At 43.6% G+C, this 18,177-nt stretch overlaps 1 protein-coding gene across 3 annotated transcripts in view; it reads right to left on the minus strand.

The window, feature by feature from the left end:
- Positions 1-18,177, minus strand: part of ENOX1 (ecto-NOX disulfide-thiol exchanger 1) — a 366,236-nt gene that overhangs the window by 47,111 nt on the left and 300,948 nt on the right. For all 3 annotated transcript variants that reach the window (XM_088793020.1, XM_088793019.1, XM_088793018.1), the window contains one exon: positions 2,778-2,885. In XM_088793020.1, the coding sequence (XP_088649146.1) occupies positions 2,778-2,885 (108 nt within the window). The remainder of the gene's footprint in view (positions 1-2,777; positions 2,886-18,177) is intronic.

Genomic DNA, 18,177 nt, shown 5'->3' on the forward strand with positions numbered 1-18,177 from the left:
GAAGGGCTAACACAAACCCTCTATGCTTTCCCATCTGAAGGTTTTCTTACTGTACAGTCCCTCATCTTCTTCTTCATCCCACCTTGGGTCCCGTAACTCGTGCCTCTGTGAGTTAGAATGGGGCTAGCTCAGAAGGTCTTGGTATTTTTCAGTGGAAGTTCGGGGCTGTGGTGAAAGCCTGCCCACCTTTACATGGTGACTGGCCCAAACATGCCCGCTGCCCTCCTTCTCCCTTTTGAATAAATCCTGTTTTCCTACTCCATGCTCTCCTTTAACTGTGTGCCGTCTCCGTCAGCTACGCATTTGCTCTCATCTCTCCCTGTCCATGTGTACTGTCCGTCCCCTGCTCTCTTCTGCCGGAATGACCCCAGGTCACTCCTGCCTCCTGCAGCTGAGGCCGTGCCCCTGGCTGGCCTGCTCCCCCTTCTCCCCTCGCTGCTCCCATCCTCCAGATGGAGCGCTGAACATCGTGTCTGATGATACCTGGCTTTGTGAGCAAGCTCCAGGGGCCGGAAGCTATCACCTTTGTAAAGGAGATGAAAGGCAGGAGCCAGTGGGGCCCGGAAGGACTCAGAGAAGCTGCGTCTTAGCAAACAGACAACTCAGGGAATGTGCCTGCCTTCCCTGGAGGGGTGGGGCCTGCTGACGGCAAGGATCTGCCCTCAGGACCTTGTCCTTTTTTTCAATATGCCCATCAAGTGGCAGTCACTTTGAACAGCAAAATTCCAAGTCTTCAGAGAAGGGTCCCTCTCTCTCTCTCCCTCTCTCTCTCAGTAGCAAGAGTCTAGGCCCAAACAACCAGAATCTCCTGCAGTGAGGCCATTGGTTTAGGCCTTATGCATGCAGGCACTGAAAAGGTGTCAGCACATGTCTATGCAAGTCCAAAGAAACTCTCATAAGGCAATGCTTGTGGAGGCGGAAGCGTGTTTTTACGTGTTTGTCTGTGGGAGGGTGGCTGCAGACATGAAAGGAACATGTCCACTGCAGGCTGCCATCTGCAAGGATGACAGGGGCACCAGGCTAGGGGCTGTCAGGAAAAGAGCCTGGTGTCAGCCAACAGCGCCGGGCTGCATTTGGCTGCTGTGGGTCCACTTAGATTTACAGATTCTTGGTGCCTTTGCTTGAAAAGAGCCATCCCATTTCAATCAGTACAGCGAGTTTAAAAATGCTTCCTTCCCAGTCATTATTTCCTGGGTTTTTAATGATTTTAGCTGTTTTGAATTTTCTTCACATTTTTCACTTATTTATTTATTTTTTTAAGCAATGGAGAGTGAAGTATGATGTTTCAATAACAACTGTATTTGCGCTTTGCTCTTTAAAAATGCATACCATAACAAGAACAGACCAATTCTTTCTGCAAAACTTCGAATCTATTTTCAGGACTGGGGTTTGGACATCAAATAAAAATAAAGGATGTGAGTCACTTTGAGAAAAGAGAAATTCATCCCTCCCCATCCCAGTAAATGAGAGAGAGAGAGAGAGAGAGAGAGAGAAAGAGAGAGAGAGAGAGAGAGAGAGAGAGAGAGAGAGAGAGAGAATGAGCCCTCACATGAGCAAGAGGGTGGGAGTAAAGAACAAAGCTCAGAGCTATGTCTGTTTGATCAGGATTGAATTTGGACCAGATCTGCTCCATTTTGCTGGGCGTCTTTTAATAATACAAGGGCAGAAAGAACAGTGACGTCAGGTCTCCTAGGCCATAGATCATGCAAATTTAGTCACAATATTTTTCAGTTCAATCTAACTTATCCAAAATCATACAGATTCAGCCTCAGCCTGAGTTACTGAATTAATTACATGAAGCTAATGATTAGTTTTATACAGCATCTTCCTCCAAAGCTATAGAAGCTTACAACTATCCAGCATCTTCACTTTTCCCTCACAAATCATTTGTACTTTTAGGGAAAACTGAAAATATATTTTCTTGATCCCAAACCTTTAGAAAATAAACACTTGTAAAGTAATGAGTCACAGCTGACTAGACTCATCCTCTTCCAACTTCATGTTTTTTAAAATGTCACTTTTGCAGTCCCTTTGATGTACAAAGAGTGTTCTCACAAACCACTGTAAGTTAAAACTTTAAAACAACCTTAATTTGATTAGAGTTGGAGTTACTACCTGTGATGTTTCCCTCCCAATTACAGTACACGGCGGGCAGCAAGTGAAAGCCTGAAACAGGAACGTGTTTTCAAGAGCTGCCGGCCTTTCCCGTGGAGACACGGGGCTTAGATTTCACTCTGCTGCCCAGCGATCCATCTTACCCTGCCGTAAGTCCTTCCAAATCCACTTATCAATGCCAGGCCACACTCGAGTATCAAAGAAAGCCAGGATGAAATGATCAGACTTACAAGCGCCATGTAAAGGGTTTGCTGCTCACCACGGGCAGATAAGACGCGCTGGGAAGGTATGTTTTTAATGTCGCTAAGAATCAGTCCTCCACGTTCACACGTCTGCAGGAGCGCCACGGGTTACACTAAACTGCTTTTCCTCACGACTGGGCTTACGAGGAAACTAGCTGCTGGCTTTGAAATATATCTGCATGGCCAATATTTTAAAACTTTGTCAAAATTCATTTGTCTTCTGGAAGAAACGGTCACACATCGGGGGCGGGCTTGGGTGGTCTAAATAGGTCTAAAACTGAGATAAGAAATCCCACGTAGCAATGAGGCTGGGAGGACGGGCTCCCTACACTGCACACTGACTTTGGGAATGTTCGTGGGTGTCAAGCCAGAGGCAGGACTGGAAGTGCTCTGCCAACGGGAGCCGCTGCGCTCACTTACTTGTTCCTGGAGGACTTTAAGTAACGCTTGTGTGTGTGACTGCTCTTCCTTTGCTTGCTCCAGTTCAGACTTCTTGGTGTTTAGTTCCTCCTGGATGGTCAGCAATTGCTGTGAAATGAAAGGATACTGAGGGTAAATAGGGCTGGAGGCTCGGCGATTGTAAGATATTCAAAACACCCGTTCAAACACATGAGAAGATTTGGATATGTCTTAAAGCGTAGTCCAGACTTCAGTGACCTTTTGTGGGTGTCCCCCTCCCCGTTCCCAGCTTAGGGTAACCACTATTGTAGTTGAGGGCACATTCGCCAGCTGTCCGTGGTGCTGAAGCACGAGAAAACAAGTTTGTTTTAGTATTTGTGAAGGCACCATTATGTATTCTTTCAAACAAATGCATATTTGTAAAATATGTAGAATAGTGTTAATAAACAACATATTGGCGGAAGAAGAGATTTAAAAAGAACACATATATAATTAGTCGTCTTGTCCAAGATTACCTCATGTTACATGACAGGACAGCTACTTCACCAAGTGGCTGGACCACAGAAGATCCAGTTCCTTTCTCTGTTATGACAGGGATGTTTTATTAGATCAGCAGGACTGAAGTCCAAACTGCAATCAATATATCAGCTGTGAAAACTGCTGATATAAGCTGTCAAAACACGAAACCGTGGCCCACACTGCTATTTTTAAGCAGGGCCACTGGACAGATTCCTGTAAACCTTGCACTTTCCTTGCCCTGTCAACTGGAACTCCTGCAGAGGCTCAGCTCTTGCCAAAAGCACGCTGCTGTCTGCTGTCGGGACTAATTCTTTGGAACAGGCTCTACGTTAACATGTACTCAGGCTGGAGAACATTCAAGAGCTTCAGAAACAGGCCCTGTAATCGGCTATGTCTATTCACAGCTCCTTGACAACCAGGGACTAGCTTAAAAAGACCAAAGTGCATTTTTTCCTGCTGTTGTCCATAACAAATGGTGCACTACACTAGTCATACGAAAACCGTAGCATTTTCCTGTCACGAAAGCAGGAAGCTTCTTCAGGGCCTGGACCAGCTGGCTGCCAAGGAGCTAGCTGCCTGGGCAGTTCTGAACTCCCAAGGCCTGAATAAACGCTGGCACTGGGTTCTGGATGCTAAAATCCACCAACTGGAAGGAGTAAATTACATCTTCAAAACCACTCATTTGGGGGTATGTTGTGGGGTAGGGAGTACTCAGAAACAACGTACTGCGTGTTCCCTTGGGCTTGCTTGCCCTGGTCCCTACTCTGGATAGAAATGTGAGAACCCACTTTGGTCTCCTAGCATAAACTGATTTCCTTGCAATTTTCTAAGAACTCAGCACCTCCTGTTTCACCAGCTGCCCATATCATAATCATATGTGAAGTGCAACACACATCCCACATTGGCTTCTTATTACTTTACGTGATTTAATTGTGCACCAGTTGATTAAGGTACAGAAACCAGGGAGCTCATATTGTACCTTGGCACCGTGACAAGTACCTAAAATGACTGTTTCCAAACAGCGAGAATGACCTTGTTCCTCACTCTCACTCACAATTGGCCCCAGAATAGTTCCGAGGGGATCTGGTGCTCTGACTCCCATGATGCAGAGTGAACTGTCACATCATTAGACAATTCCAAATCTGATCTTAAAACTCCCTTAACACGTTGCGTAAGGATCACGAGAATCTTCACGAGGGATTTAAACCCCGCGGTACGCAATGTGTTAAAAATGAGCCAAAGGAAGGGCAGGAGATTAGCTTCAAAGGTAGGTAGCTTAATTCAGAACCACTGATGGCTCATCTGTACAATGGAACACTATGCAACCATTAAAAGGAAGCTGTACAAATGTCTCTGGACATAGACGCTCAGTATATACTGTTCCCCACACAAGAGGTACAGGTTACAAAAAGGTTTCACTGAATTTTGCAACATATTCATAGGAAGGACCTGGATACTGTTTCCGGGTGACAAGAAGATCTTTCTGTTAGTTTTGCTTGTAATGATATTAGTTTCAGATGTACAACATAGTGATTAGATATTTATATAACTTACAAAGTGATCACCCCGCTAAGTCTAGTTCCCATCAGACACCATACATAGTTATTACAAAATTATTGACTATATTCCCTATGCTGTACTTTACACCTGTGACTATTTTTATAACTGGCAATTTCTACTTCTTAATCCCCTCCCCTTTCTCACCCATTTCCCCAACCCCCTCCCATCTGGCAATCATCAAAATGTTCCCTGTATTTATAAGCCTGTTTCTCTTTTGTTTTTTCATTTATTTTTTTAGATCCCACATATAAGTGAAATCATATGTGCAGGTTTTTGAAAAAGCATAACTGCCTGGGTCCCACCTGTATATAATCTGAGTTCGTTGGGCCCAGGAATCAGTCTTCTGCAGGGCCCAGGAATCAGTCTTGTTTAAAAGTTCCCCAGATGTAAGAACCACTACTCTTGACTATTCTTCTTAGACATGTAAATGAACTTCAGTAGCTAGTAAGCACATAATGAGATGCTTAAAAGCACAGGGAGTCAGAGAAGTACCACCTTTCTAAAAGATGATGAGTCTTATATTATTAGACTGGCAAATATTAGAAAGCTGGATAATGTTGCTAGTGGGATGTGGGGCACAGTAACACTTATGTACTATTGGTGGGGGACAGACTGGCACAGCCATTCTGTACAGCAGCCTTGGCTAATCAACTTCTTAGGCACGCCCTATGGACCAGCAGTTCCACTGCTGTGAACGCATGCCACGGGAATTCTCCCATAGGTCCATTAGGGAACATGTACTGCTATGTTCCACTGCAGCCAGTATGCGCGGGAAGGGGGGACTGGCGATGATTTGAGCATCCTTCACTGGGAGAGTGCATTAGGCATAATGGGGTGGATGCACCCCATAGAATGAGAGAATTAAAGTCCTCCCATGCTTAAAAAACACTGCAGGCTCCCCCACCTCTACTGGATAAAATCCAAACCATTGCTCGTCTTGTCTTTCCCTAGAAATACCAGGTCCTTTCACAACTCTCTGACAAGCTCACTCTCCAGAATTCTGCCTGGCAGATTCCTATTCATTTTTTTAAGTCAAGTTAAAGAATGCTTGTGGGCCAAACAACAACTGGTCTGATGACCTATACAATCGAAAAGAGCCCCACCCTCTGGGAAGACACAGCTCCACCCTCTGGGAAGACACAGCTCCACCCTCTGGGAAGACACAGCTCCACCCTCTGGGAAGACAAGCTCCACCCTCTGGGAAGACACAGCTCCACCCTCTGGGAAGACACAGCTCCACCCTCTGGGAAGACAAGCTCCACCCTCTGGGAAGACAGCTCCACCCTCTGGGAAGACAAGCTCCACCCTCTGGGAAGACACAGCTTCCCACTAGAGCACATGGCGAGGCAGTGAAGTGGGGGCTTGACCTCATTCCCACTCACCCATTTAGTCTGCTGCCCTTCTCCAGGACAGAACCTGCGCAACTATATGCAGTATCCTTGGATTCCGTCAATCACCCAAGCAAAGTGAGCTATTCTAATGTCTCCCAAAGCACTTACTAAGTTGTATTACATTCCATAGCTGTCTCCCCAGGTAGACTGCCTCCAGCAATGGTGGGTTCAATAATTAGGTCATCTCTAACTCACAGGTCATGAATGAATGAATGAGTCAAGAGATGGATGAATGCTTGCACTGGTTTCCCCACTTGCATAGGATTAAACCACTATCTAGCAAAATCAAACCAAAACAAAACAAAAGACCACACACAGAGGCAAAAAAACAAAACAACCACAATAACAAAAACTACCTGAGGAACTATTACTGGGCAATTTATTGTTCTAGACATAAGGCTATATGAAACTTTCAGAGGAAAATAGCAGTGCCGTATAAGACATTTTGATTCATTACTCTGGCAGTTCCAGATGTCTCTCTTAATCTGAAGGGGAATATTTCTTAAAACACTTGGGAAATCCAGTCATAATTATGTAATTTTTTCCCCATGGTCCACAAAAAAAAAAAAAAAAAAAAAGACAAAACAACAACATAACCACCACTAGAGGAAAATAAAATCAACACCCCAAAGGGTTTTCTGCATTCTTCAAAATTAATGCTTTCTTTTGTTTGTAAAGCATAAACTCGTGAATCTAATATTTATGCATTCAAAACAGTGGTGCTTCAAAACTGCTGTTCTTCGTTTGACTAGATGTCCTGTGAAAACCATGTGATAGTCCGTCCACAACCAGGTAATTTAAGTCAGCCTTTCTGGTCCTTTTGCACTTGAAATTTATGAGCCTGGATAATAATCGTTCTAGCTTGAATTTTTAACATACGTTCACAGGCAGCTAGACCTTAATCAGAAGGGTCTCTAAGCTGGACTGGCTGAGTGCAGCATAATTTAAATTTCATTTTGGAGAGCATGGCATTAAACAGATGCACCATCAGGATTTTTGGTGTTCCAGTTACACAATTGTCCACATGCCAATCAAGTGCAAGCACTCTGGTGGACAATAACAGGTAAATAAACGCCGAACCTGACACACCTTGATATTTCCAGGCCACTGACTTAATAAGAGTATTTGTAATGCTCGTGGGGCTATAGACTTCAGTGTGTAATGGCTCTTTCTCTCTGACACATTCAAAGAGCACTACGGATGTTATCTGAAGCCTCAGAGTAAGTGAGGTCACATTTCCATTTTTACAGCTGGGTGACTCATAGGCACACAAGAGGCCAAGTCACGTATCCACGGCCACACTGTCCAGGAGAGAGCTATCGCTTGCACAACTCAATTTTCCTGCTTCAAACCGTGGTTTCTACCCTGGCAACCGCACTGCACTGTCAATTTGAAATGGAAATCAGGACACGCCAAACTTAAAATCCTGCTAGTAACGCTTCTATCTAGGCATTCACCATTTCCACTTAAGAGCCAGGGCTGGCGGACACACACTTTTGTGTACACCTACCTCCGCGAGTGGTGTGGCGGATTTAAATTTCCTTTCAACACTGGAACCCCCACCTTGTCCTTTTTTCTTCAATGTTATGATTTTGTTACCGAGGTGAAGTTTTTATGTAGCTAACAGATCACATAAGGTTAGATCCCATGAATGTCACAGACCACCATGCAAATACTCTACTCGAAATACACCAGCAACATCTCATTATAAGCTGACACTCACAGAACTGTGATAACTCAGGAATCTTTGGCTGGATGGTGGGTGGCTGGTGGATGGAAGCGGTGTTTGGTACAGAATAGAGAGGACCCTTAATTACAACACTGATTCTGTGTCTTGCATGGTGGTGGGGCAGTACTCTTTGTAAATTTAGGTAGGTAGCAGGTAAGGGGAACTCATGCCACCAGGTAGTACACGAGGTCTGACAATTAAGTTCGTGAATTCATCCTAGAAAAAGTGCTACATACCTCATTGCTGAATATCACTACAGTCACCTTCGAAGTACTCCCCTTGGGAAGCTAGGCACTGATGCCAGCGCCTAGTCCACCCTTCAAAGCCATTTCGGAATTCTTTTTCTGGAATGGCCATCAGAGCTGTCATTGTATTACCCTTGATGTCCTGAATGTCATCAAAATGTCTTCCTTTCAATATTTCCTTTATCTTCAGGTAAAGAAAGAAGTCATTGGGGGCCAGATCAGGTGAGTAGGGAGTGTGTTCCAATACAGTTATTTGTTTACTGGCTAAAAACTCCCTCACAGACAGTGCTGTGTGAGCTGATACACTGTCGTGATGCAAGAGCCATGAATTGTTGGAGAAAAGTTCAGGTCATCTAACTTTTTCACGCAGCCTTTTCAGCACTTCCAAATAGTAAACTTGGCTAACTGTTTGTCCAGTTGATACAAATTCATAATGAATAATCCCTCTGATATCAAAAAAAGTTAGCAACATCGCTGCAACGAGTTCGTGAACCTAACGTCGGACCTCGTGCACTGACAGTGAATGCTACCTTCAGATCCCCCACAGACACACGTGCATGTGCGCGTGCATGCACATATTTTTCTTTTTCCGTCCCCTCACTTCAGGATTTCCCCAGTGCTTGGCTCTATGTTCAGTTCTTTTAAAACAATCTGCTGATATTCATTCAATCACTCATTCCTTCGATCGACACTGACGTACTTTCTGTACCCCGTGCTGGGCTAGACGATAGAAAGATACGGAGAAACAGTCACTAAGCAGCCTGGCCTCGACGCTGCATCATGAGGACGCTAACGGACACACTACGATTAATTTAGGGTGGCGCAAAATGCTCTAATAATGAGGATAACCAGTGCAGTTTCCCTAGAGGATTTCTGGGGATCAGCTTAGGTGTGAGGAAAATGGGCTCGGGAGGGATCCATTTTGAATCAAAACTAGTTCTTAGGAATGAGTCACTGAATATTTAGGCATAAAAGTCTGGAAACATGTGAACCCATGGAGTGTCATCAGTTTAATGTGTTTTTGCTCTTTTGATTCAGTTTTAGTAACTGTTAGCCCATCTACATAACTTTGCTATAAAGCAGAAGCCTTACTCAGTGAGCGATGCCCTTGAGGCCAGTCGCGTATCACCTCAGGACCTGAGATCCAGGGGCTTCTACCAAGGGTGCATGTGACTGTGTCTGGATGGACTGTTTTAATATCAGGTCTGTATGGCGACGCCCTCTCTGCCTATGTACCTAACTCCAACCTGATTCCTTGGTATATGCCAGCCTGCGACCAAGACCCCACCTGTGGCCAGCTCTGCCTGATTCCTGTCACCTTGCCTTGCTGTAAGGGGAGAGGATACACCCGAGAATCCTGTCTCCCTGGGTGAGATCCTGCTGCCCAAACACACAGCGTGCTGCGTCTTCTTTTCTCGCCAGGACTCCCAGGCCCTCCACCCCCTTAGTCCTTTTTGGTTCTCACTGACTTCAGAACCACCAAGACACGCGTGTCAGCCTTAGCTCCTGCTGATGAAGTCTGCCTGTGCCTGTTTTCAATCTGACAGTGTCAATCCTGAGCCCATCCCCGACTGTCAGGGAAAGTTTGAGACGTGAAAAATCACCTGCATATTATCATAACCTAAGTGCAAGGCTTTGCCTGAAGGCAAACATATCTTGAGGGATTCCTGACAAAGGAGAAGAACCTGGCCCCGGGGAAGGGCAGTCATTTACCGCCTGGTACCTCCAAGGTTCACTTTTCTCCTTGGGGAAAAAAAGGTGGAATTGAACTAGCTTACATTTTCTTGTCACAGGGGGTGGTGAGACGACTCAAGATCTGTTTGAGTTTAAAATGTCATGTGCTTCCACCTGGGGATGAAACAGCACTTCAATTTACGGCTGGATATGAGGGTAACCAAGCCTGGGGCCCGGTTTATCAATCCTGGCGCCTCCCTCTCTGCCTCCAGCACCGTGACCCCTGGGGCAGAAACAACCTTGGAGAGAACTCCAGCCCTTAGATGACTCATCGCAGGAACAACTGGATCACAGAAATGAAATTGTGCTCGGAGCCTAATATCCTATTACACTAGGCTATACATATTTAATTCCTTGGGTCTTTCCTCATAAATCAATTCCTTCAGGCCCTTAATCTCGTCAATATCTTTTCTGATATTGAATTTTAAATGCCATTCTCATTGCTAGGCAGAAAGGCAATCTCTTGCTTGTGATGGGATCAGGCTCCCTTTACAGCTCCGAGATGCCTGGAGCTGTGGCTCTGCTTCCAGACCCTGGTGTTAAGATCCTGAAGTCAGCCAGAGCCAGCAGTCCAACTGCAGGCCTGCCTGGGGTTGCCCTTTGGGGTCATGCCTATCGGTACCCGAGGAGCCAGGGCAGCTCTGGGAGACTGGTGAAAAAGCAGAAGCAAGTGTTTGCAAGAGTCTGGGGTGCCTGAGACATAAGGCACCTTGCCACCCTCCCAGGGCAGTGTGCTCTGGCATGGACTCCCTTCTCTAAAGTACGAGTAAGGGCCAGAACAAAGGGTAGGACAGTAAGTGTACATCTGGGTAAGATCTCCCTGGGTGTGGGTGAAGGGAGGGCATGGGCTGCGGGTTCTCTAGGGGAGGGCAGGTGCGTAACCCCAGAGAGCAGGCCCCTGAAGCTGGAATGCTTCCGGGTTCCCTGGCTGGCCCGGAACACTGGGAAAAATCTGGGAATTCTGTGAGCCATGCAAAATTTCCAAAGGGAAACAGGAGTGATAGATATACGAATTCAAGAGTGGCCCAGAGGTTGAGAAACACTGAATAGATAGTTGTGATTTGTTTTCTTTTTCCTTTCCTTGTACTATTTTACTTATTTTTTACAGGCATAATGGTATGTGAAATTCAATATAAGAAAAAATTCCACTGCCTACATTTCTTTCTTGGTCACTATTATTATTTTCATTTCATGGTTGTTACTGAAAATAATTTTGTCATTTAGAGGAGGAGGACATTTAAAAAAAAAAATCCTCTAAGTGTCAAATTACACTGGACACACCACTGGCAGGCAGCCCACGGAGGTCACCATCTTGGTCTCCTGGGCAGGGTAAAGGGGAACTGTTTCACCAGACATGGCCTTAGAGACCATTTCCTTCCTTGACTTGAATAGCCTCCTGGGAGGGACCTGTGTGAAAGACAGATACTTTTTGGCATTTGTATAATGCGATTGTGTTACTAGTCATGATACACTATATCCTGATAAAGCACCATTATTACTAAAAGAAATACAGCCAATGATTGGCAAGAAGATCAGTACATTAAATAAATAAATAAATAAATAAATAAATAAATAAGCCACAGGTCCTCATTTCAAACATTAGCATGACGTGCTGTGTGATTTTGAGCAAGCCACTTTACTGCTTTGGTCTCTTTTCCCTTACAACTGTCTCTTGAAAATAATTTATCATTTGCAAAGCAATATATCAATTTTTTTGAATACTGAACACAGGAAAAGAAGATGCAAAAATGGTTTGAAAGTCTCTGAAACCTATTTTCTCTTCTTCAGGTGATTTTTCTTTAATTGTGTAATTTGCAGGGTCATTTCAGCTTCCTGTTTTTTGCTTTCTTCACATGTTAAATAAAGTTAACAAAACTCACCAGTGGGACAATGTGAGACGAAAGACCGTCCACTAAGTGTGTGAGGCTCCTCGGATGGCAAAGGGGTACCAAGGAAACTGCTGTCACTGTCCTCTTTGCAAAAGTGGAGAGATTAAGTCCCAGCAAGGTTCAAGGTACTTTTAACTTACTTTTAACTTGCATGAGCGGGCAGTACTGGGGATTAATATTCAGAGAGAAAGGTCTGTTGTTCAGCCCCTCCCTCACCATGGTGGTTGCCCTCCTTCTGCCAATTTTCAAAACACAGGGCCAGCCAACCTGAATTAACACCATTCATGCAATTCACCAGAGAAGGTGTCAAATGCCTTGCTGAAGCAGGAATATGTATCAGTGAGATTCTCTCTGGCAATTCCACTGCAAATGATAATCCAATTTGCTAGGATTTATTTATTCTTTACACTTTTTTTTTCCCCTAGCAATTATATGAGGCGGCCATCACCTCAGCCCCTGGGCACATGTACAGCTGTTAATGTAGAAATTTAAAATATTAACATGCTTTCCAGCCAGGTTGGCGCATTTACTTCAAACAAAAACCTGATTGAACAGCTGTGTCTTGCACTGTGGCCTGGAGGCCAACAAAGACTTATTCTTCCTTTGCAGGGTTTGTAACCCAGTCACAAATCAGAGCTTATAGCTACAAAACCCTTCGTGGGTGACTTTTGACCCAAATCCTTTGCCCATCTTTGGAGGTAGCTGATGCACAGCTTTGGGGGTCGTTTGGGCGTTGTTCAGGTGGGCCCCTGGAGAGCCAAACCTGGCTCATTCTAGCATCATTAACAGCAGGCATTTCCACCATCACAGACCTCCTTGATTGCACTGTTAGGAAAGCAGCTTTTGACTTAACGGTTAGGAAATACGAACATGTGTTGGGGCCTTGAGAGCTTTTAGTTAAATCCTAACGGTGAGAAAGTTCTAGTGAGCAGACATGTTCTGCGGATAAACAGAGAACATATAGCTGAAGTTCCTCCCTACATCACTGATGTCAAAAGATGGAAAACTTTCTGTATCATGGGTCTGGAAGGCTTTCAACACCTAGGTTACTTAACTCCTGCTTAATTGTAGAATTTGAGTGGAGCCCATTCAATGAATTACAGTATTCCCAATTTTTCTTTGTTAACACAAGTTTCACATTTTTACAACGAGGAGACCCTGACATGTAGGGGCCGGGGGAGGAGAGAAGAGCCCCTGAACTGAGCAGTCTGACCTTTCAGGTGCCTCTGGGACAAGCTCTGGCAATAAATGGATGCATTCATCAAGCACGGAAGAAGTGGGAGGCCGACCGAGTCCGCTTGTTCCCCCAAAGTCCCCATGGTATTTTAACACACTTAGGTTGGTCTGGAACCCCACATTTTAGGAGTCTCAGAGCAAGCAGAACCTCCTGGAGACACCAAGTCTTACCGGCTTCCTACTCCAAGCCACAGAGAGACAAGGAAGGGCCACAGCAGATATACACGGCTTCCCTGTGGGGCTTTCTTTACTCACCTGCCCATGTTGCCTTGTGGCAGCTACTTAGCCTCTGGACTATCTCAGGTTTGGCCGGTGTCTAAACTGCAGATTGTCTTCAAGGAAAACCAGCAACAGAAAACCTTAACAAATAGCACCGCTGCAAAAGTCTTACCATCGGACTGGGGCTGAGATCTATTTGGTAAAATGAAATGCAGCACCACCCATCTTGCAGACAGAAAATTACCATTTTAAACCAATCTTCTCTGCTTCAGAGACATTAAATATAGGAGGCATTAAAGAAGTGAACTGAATGACTCAGACCCTTCCCAATAAATGGTGTCAGCATGGCCATGAATGATAACAGCCAAAAAGGAAAAAGGCTCCCGAGGTATGAAAATTAAAAGAAATTAGGGCTGAAGCTTTACACTTAATGTCCACATCAATCTACCCCGTGATGGAATATTCCTCCAACCTTAGCTGTCCCTCCACTCCTGATCAGCTACTGCATGTATTTTAACATTATGTGTGGAAGTCCATCCATGTTCTTTTAATGAAAATTTCAATCACAGGTTTTGCTGAAGTCAGCAGAAAGCCCAGCTCCTAACAATGACGGCACAGATAAGATCATCATCCCTGATACGAAGATCACACAGAAAGTGCTACATGCCTCATTGCTGAATATCACTACAGTCACCTTTAAAGTACTCCCCTTGGGAAGCAGTGCACCGATGCCAGCACCTAGTCCACCCTTCAAAGCAATTTTGGAACTCTTTTTCTGGAATGGTCATCACAGCTTTCGTCATATTACCCTTGATGTCTGGAATGTCATCAAAATGTTTTCCTTTCAGTATTTCCTTTATCTTCGGGTAAAGACAGAAGTCATTGGGGCCCAGATCAGGTGAGTAGGGAGGGTGTTCCAATACAGTTATTTGTTTACTGGCTAAAAATTCCCTCACAGACAGTGCTGTGTGAGCTGATACATTGTCGTGATGCAAGAGCCATGAATTGTTGGTGAAAAGTTCAGGTCGTCTAACTTTCTCACGCAGCCTTTTCAGCACTTCCAAATAGTAAACCTGGTTAACTGTTTGTCCAGTTGGTACAAATTCATAATGAATAATCCCTCTGATGTCACAAAAGGTTAGCAACAGCATTGAAACAAGCTTGCAAACTTAATTGTCAGACCACGTATATGGCTAGCTAAGTCTGCATTCTAGAAATAGGGAATAACACCAAGGTTAGTTTGACTTTTAATTTTTCAAAAGGAAGGAATAGAAAAACCACATGTTTAGGGTCTGCTACTGTGTTTCCCCGAAAATAAGACCTAGTCAGACCATCAGCTCTAATGCGTCTTTTGGAGCAAAAATTAATATAAGACCCGGTTTTATTTCGCTATAAGACCCGGTCTTATATTACTTTTTGCTCCAAAAGATGCATTAGAGCTGATGGTCTGGCTGTGTCTTATTTTCGGGGAAACACGGTAGTAGACTTTGTGCAGTTATCTTTTTCTTTTTGCTTCCAGATGACAATTTGAAAATGTAAATCATGATGTAAAAATGTAAAGCGAGTGATATAAAGCAGTTACATTCTAGTCCAAGTAATTACATCAGGCTTAAAAGGATTATATTGGGATTACTCTGGGATGGTTAGAAAAAAAGTCACTTGGTTTGCCACTGAGTTCGCTGTGGATAATCAGCAATGGGATAAGTTCCCTGTTAGTCCAAATTCTTAAAAGCCCCATTTTCCTTTGGTTGTTTCCATTTTAAGTCATACACAGATATCCTGTAGCCATTAAGATGATTGTATTATTCTGGTTTAACATGTTAATGGAATATATTACATTAACAGACTTTTGTAATGCTGAACCAACCTTGCATTCCTGGAATAAATCCAATTTGGTGGTTTATATAGTATCAGATTAAATTAGTGTTTTTTTTTTTTTTTTTTTTTTAAGGAATTTTAAATCTATAGTCATAAGTGAGAGTGACCTGTGATTCTCCCCACGTCTTTTTTTTACTGCCCTTGGCCTGTTTTGGTATCAAGTATACAAGCTTTATGAATTAGTTGAGACATATTTCGTTCTTTGCTGTTCTCTAAATAAACTTGGCATAATCTTCCTTGAATATTTGGTTAAACTTGCCTGTAAAGCCATTTTGAGTCTGTTGCTTTGATATAAGATTTTAAGGCACTAAATCCATTTTTCAAATGAGATCATTTGGGCTTTCAATTTCTTCCTGATTTAATTTTGATACGGTATTTTTTCCTACAGGAATTTGCATCACCTAAGTTTACAAATTTGTCATAGAGTTATTTCTGATATTCTCACATCTCTTTAATCTCCATTACATCTATAATTATACCTCATTTCATTTTTAACATTGCTTATCGCATCCTTCTCTTTTTTGTGATCAATGTTGACAAAGATTTTCCATTTTATTAGTCTTTTAAAATAAACAACACTTGGCATTGCTGAACTTCTGTAATGTATGGCTGTTTGCTATTTTAGCAATTTTTATTCCTATCTTCATTTAGCCTTCCTTCTTGGTGTTCAGCCTTTTTTAATAGAGTTGGGTGCTTACTCCTGTTTCCAGTTTTCTCTTTTCCTAGAGCAGACATTTAAACTTAAACATTTTTCTTCTAGGTTCTGTCTTAGCTGAATCCCACAAGTTTTGATATGGTGCATTTTAATTATCAATCACTTCAAAATATTTTAAAATTACAATTCTGATTTCTTTTTACACCTGTGTGCACGTGTGATGTGTCTGTCTGTGATAGGTGATGTGCGTGTGTGTGATATATCTGTGTGTACATGTGCATTTAGATGTGTGTTTTTAAAATTCCAAACATGTAGGATTATTTTAGTTATCATTTGTGATATCGATTTCTAACTATTTTGTTGTGGTCAGGAAATACGACAGCACTCCTCTGCCATTTGTGGAGACTTGCTTTAAGGTCTAGCATGGGAATGCTCTTTGTAAATGCTCTAGGATATTTGATAAGTAGAGTCTTCTGTATGTGTCCTGCTGATCAAGCTTCACCAACCACAAACATCGGCAGGGACAGCAAGAGGAAGGGAACAGTGGGGCTGCTTAGAAAAGTGTCCTGTTCCCTGACTCCTTGGGTCTTTCACTAAAGAGTGGGGCTGGCATGTTCCCCATTGTCCTGTGTGTTTCCGTTTGTGACATAATCTCACTTTCAACATCAGGAAAAACAATTAGGAAGAAGTTTGAAGTGCCATACTGCCTGGTCTGGAGAGCTCTCACCTCCCAGTTCTCTGCCTTGGTCCCTTGATGAGCAGGGAACAAATACAAACATCATGACGGTTCTTAAAGCATCTGGATCGTGGAAAGATGTCATCGGAATGGGAACATTGGTGATGACATATACACACACTCAGCAGAAATGAACACACGGTGCTTATTTCCTGAGGTGGGAGTCAGTCGTTCTCTCAGGGCCCCAGGGCCACACCAGACGCTCTGGGTCAGGCCAGTCACTAATAAACTCCCTCAGGTTTTCAACACCAGCACAGAGCATTTGTGACCTCTGAAGACAGAATGGCCTCATTAATCCTCATGTTTCAACCAAGTCTTGTCAGAAGGCTAGTTCTACTCCGTTAATGACATGAAATATTATTTATTTGTCCATGAGTCGTGAAAGCAGCGGAGATCAAGAATTAGAGACGCTGGTTTAGTTTCCAGTTGCTGAGAATAAAATGTATGACTTAACAGCGTGTTATTTTCTTCCTTTATTTATTCAGATAGTTGTTGGATATGAAGTACTAAATCAGCCATAAAAGACTGGTCTTAGGTATTAGAATTAGTTTCCACTCCAACATCAGTAGAAAAAAGAAATTAACATTGACTTAACATGTCAGGGGAAAATCAGAGCCTCTGTGTCTCACCCTCATTTTTTTCAGGGAGATAGGAGGTAGGTATGAATGCATGTAAAAGGAAAAGACTCTCAGAATGCAAGCGAGAATGAGGAGACAGACTCTGGACCTGAGGGCCAGGAATCGGGAGCCCTGGGCAGCGAGAGGTGACACTGGAAGGGCAGGGGGCTTAGCTCAGTGACATAACCTCACTATCAACTAGGAAGTAAGTTGGCTGGATTCGGGCCCCGCTAACGCCCCTCCTAGTTTCCCCATTCTGTGTATTGCAGTCCTCTTGCTGTAAGGATAGTGATATAACGGAGTCCATACCCAGTCCAAATTTTATATCTGAAGCAGAATTCCCTTCATTGTCGCATTTGATCATATTTTCTTACTGTGGGTGGGCCACTTGGCCAAAGCAAAGCGTGCGTTTCACAGGAAAAATGGCCAGCAAATTATGGGCTCAAAATCGAGCAAGTCATTCACCAGATGGGAGGAAAAGCTGGACTGAAAATACCAGTCTAGTGAGCTAAGACCCAAGGGCCTGCGAGTGAAAGACCAGAACTGGGAGCACCCCTTGAATGATCGGGCGAGTCTCTGAAATCCATCTGAGCTCATATCAGATACAAAGCGGCAAAACTGTATCATGAGCCCGCCTCCCTTTTTTTCCTTCTCCCAAAATGATAAACAGGAGGATTACTATGGGAAATTATATTGTAAAGAGAAATTCAGCATGACAGCGTTTTTATGGACTTTAGAGTTAGGTCGTTACCAAAACCTTCCTGAAATCAATTGAGTAGTACTGAAGATAAGAAACACAAACCACGAGGGAAGAAATATAAACCCAGGAGAAAGGAAGGGAACTAGTGAAGGACAAAATTGCAGAGCAGTACTCTGTGTTGAAATGATTGAAATGACTTACTAAGGATAAAATGTAAAGCACGGGTGAAATACACATCTCTAATACTGTCCACGAGAGACCCCTGCCTGCTCCTGAAACCCCTCTGGCTGGAATACCTGAGTGACACCTGCTT

The sequence above is a fragment of the Rhinolophus sinicus genome, chromosome 16 (assembly GCF_057876585.1).
Source record: "Rhinolophus sinicus isolate RSI-liver-muscle chromosome 16, RSI-T2T, whole genome shotgun sequence".
Classification (NCBI taxonomy): domain Eukaryota; kingdom Metazoa; phylum Chordata; class Mammalia; order Chiroptera; family Rhinolophidae; genus Rhinolophus; species Rhinolophus sinicus.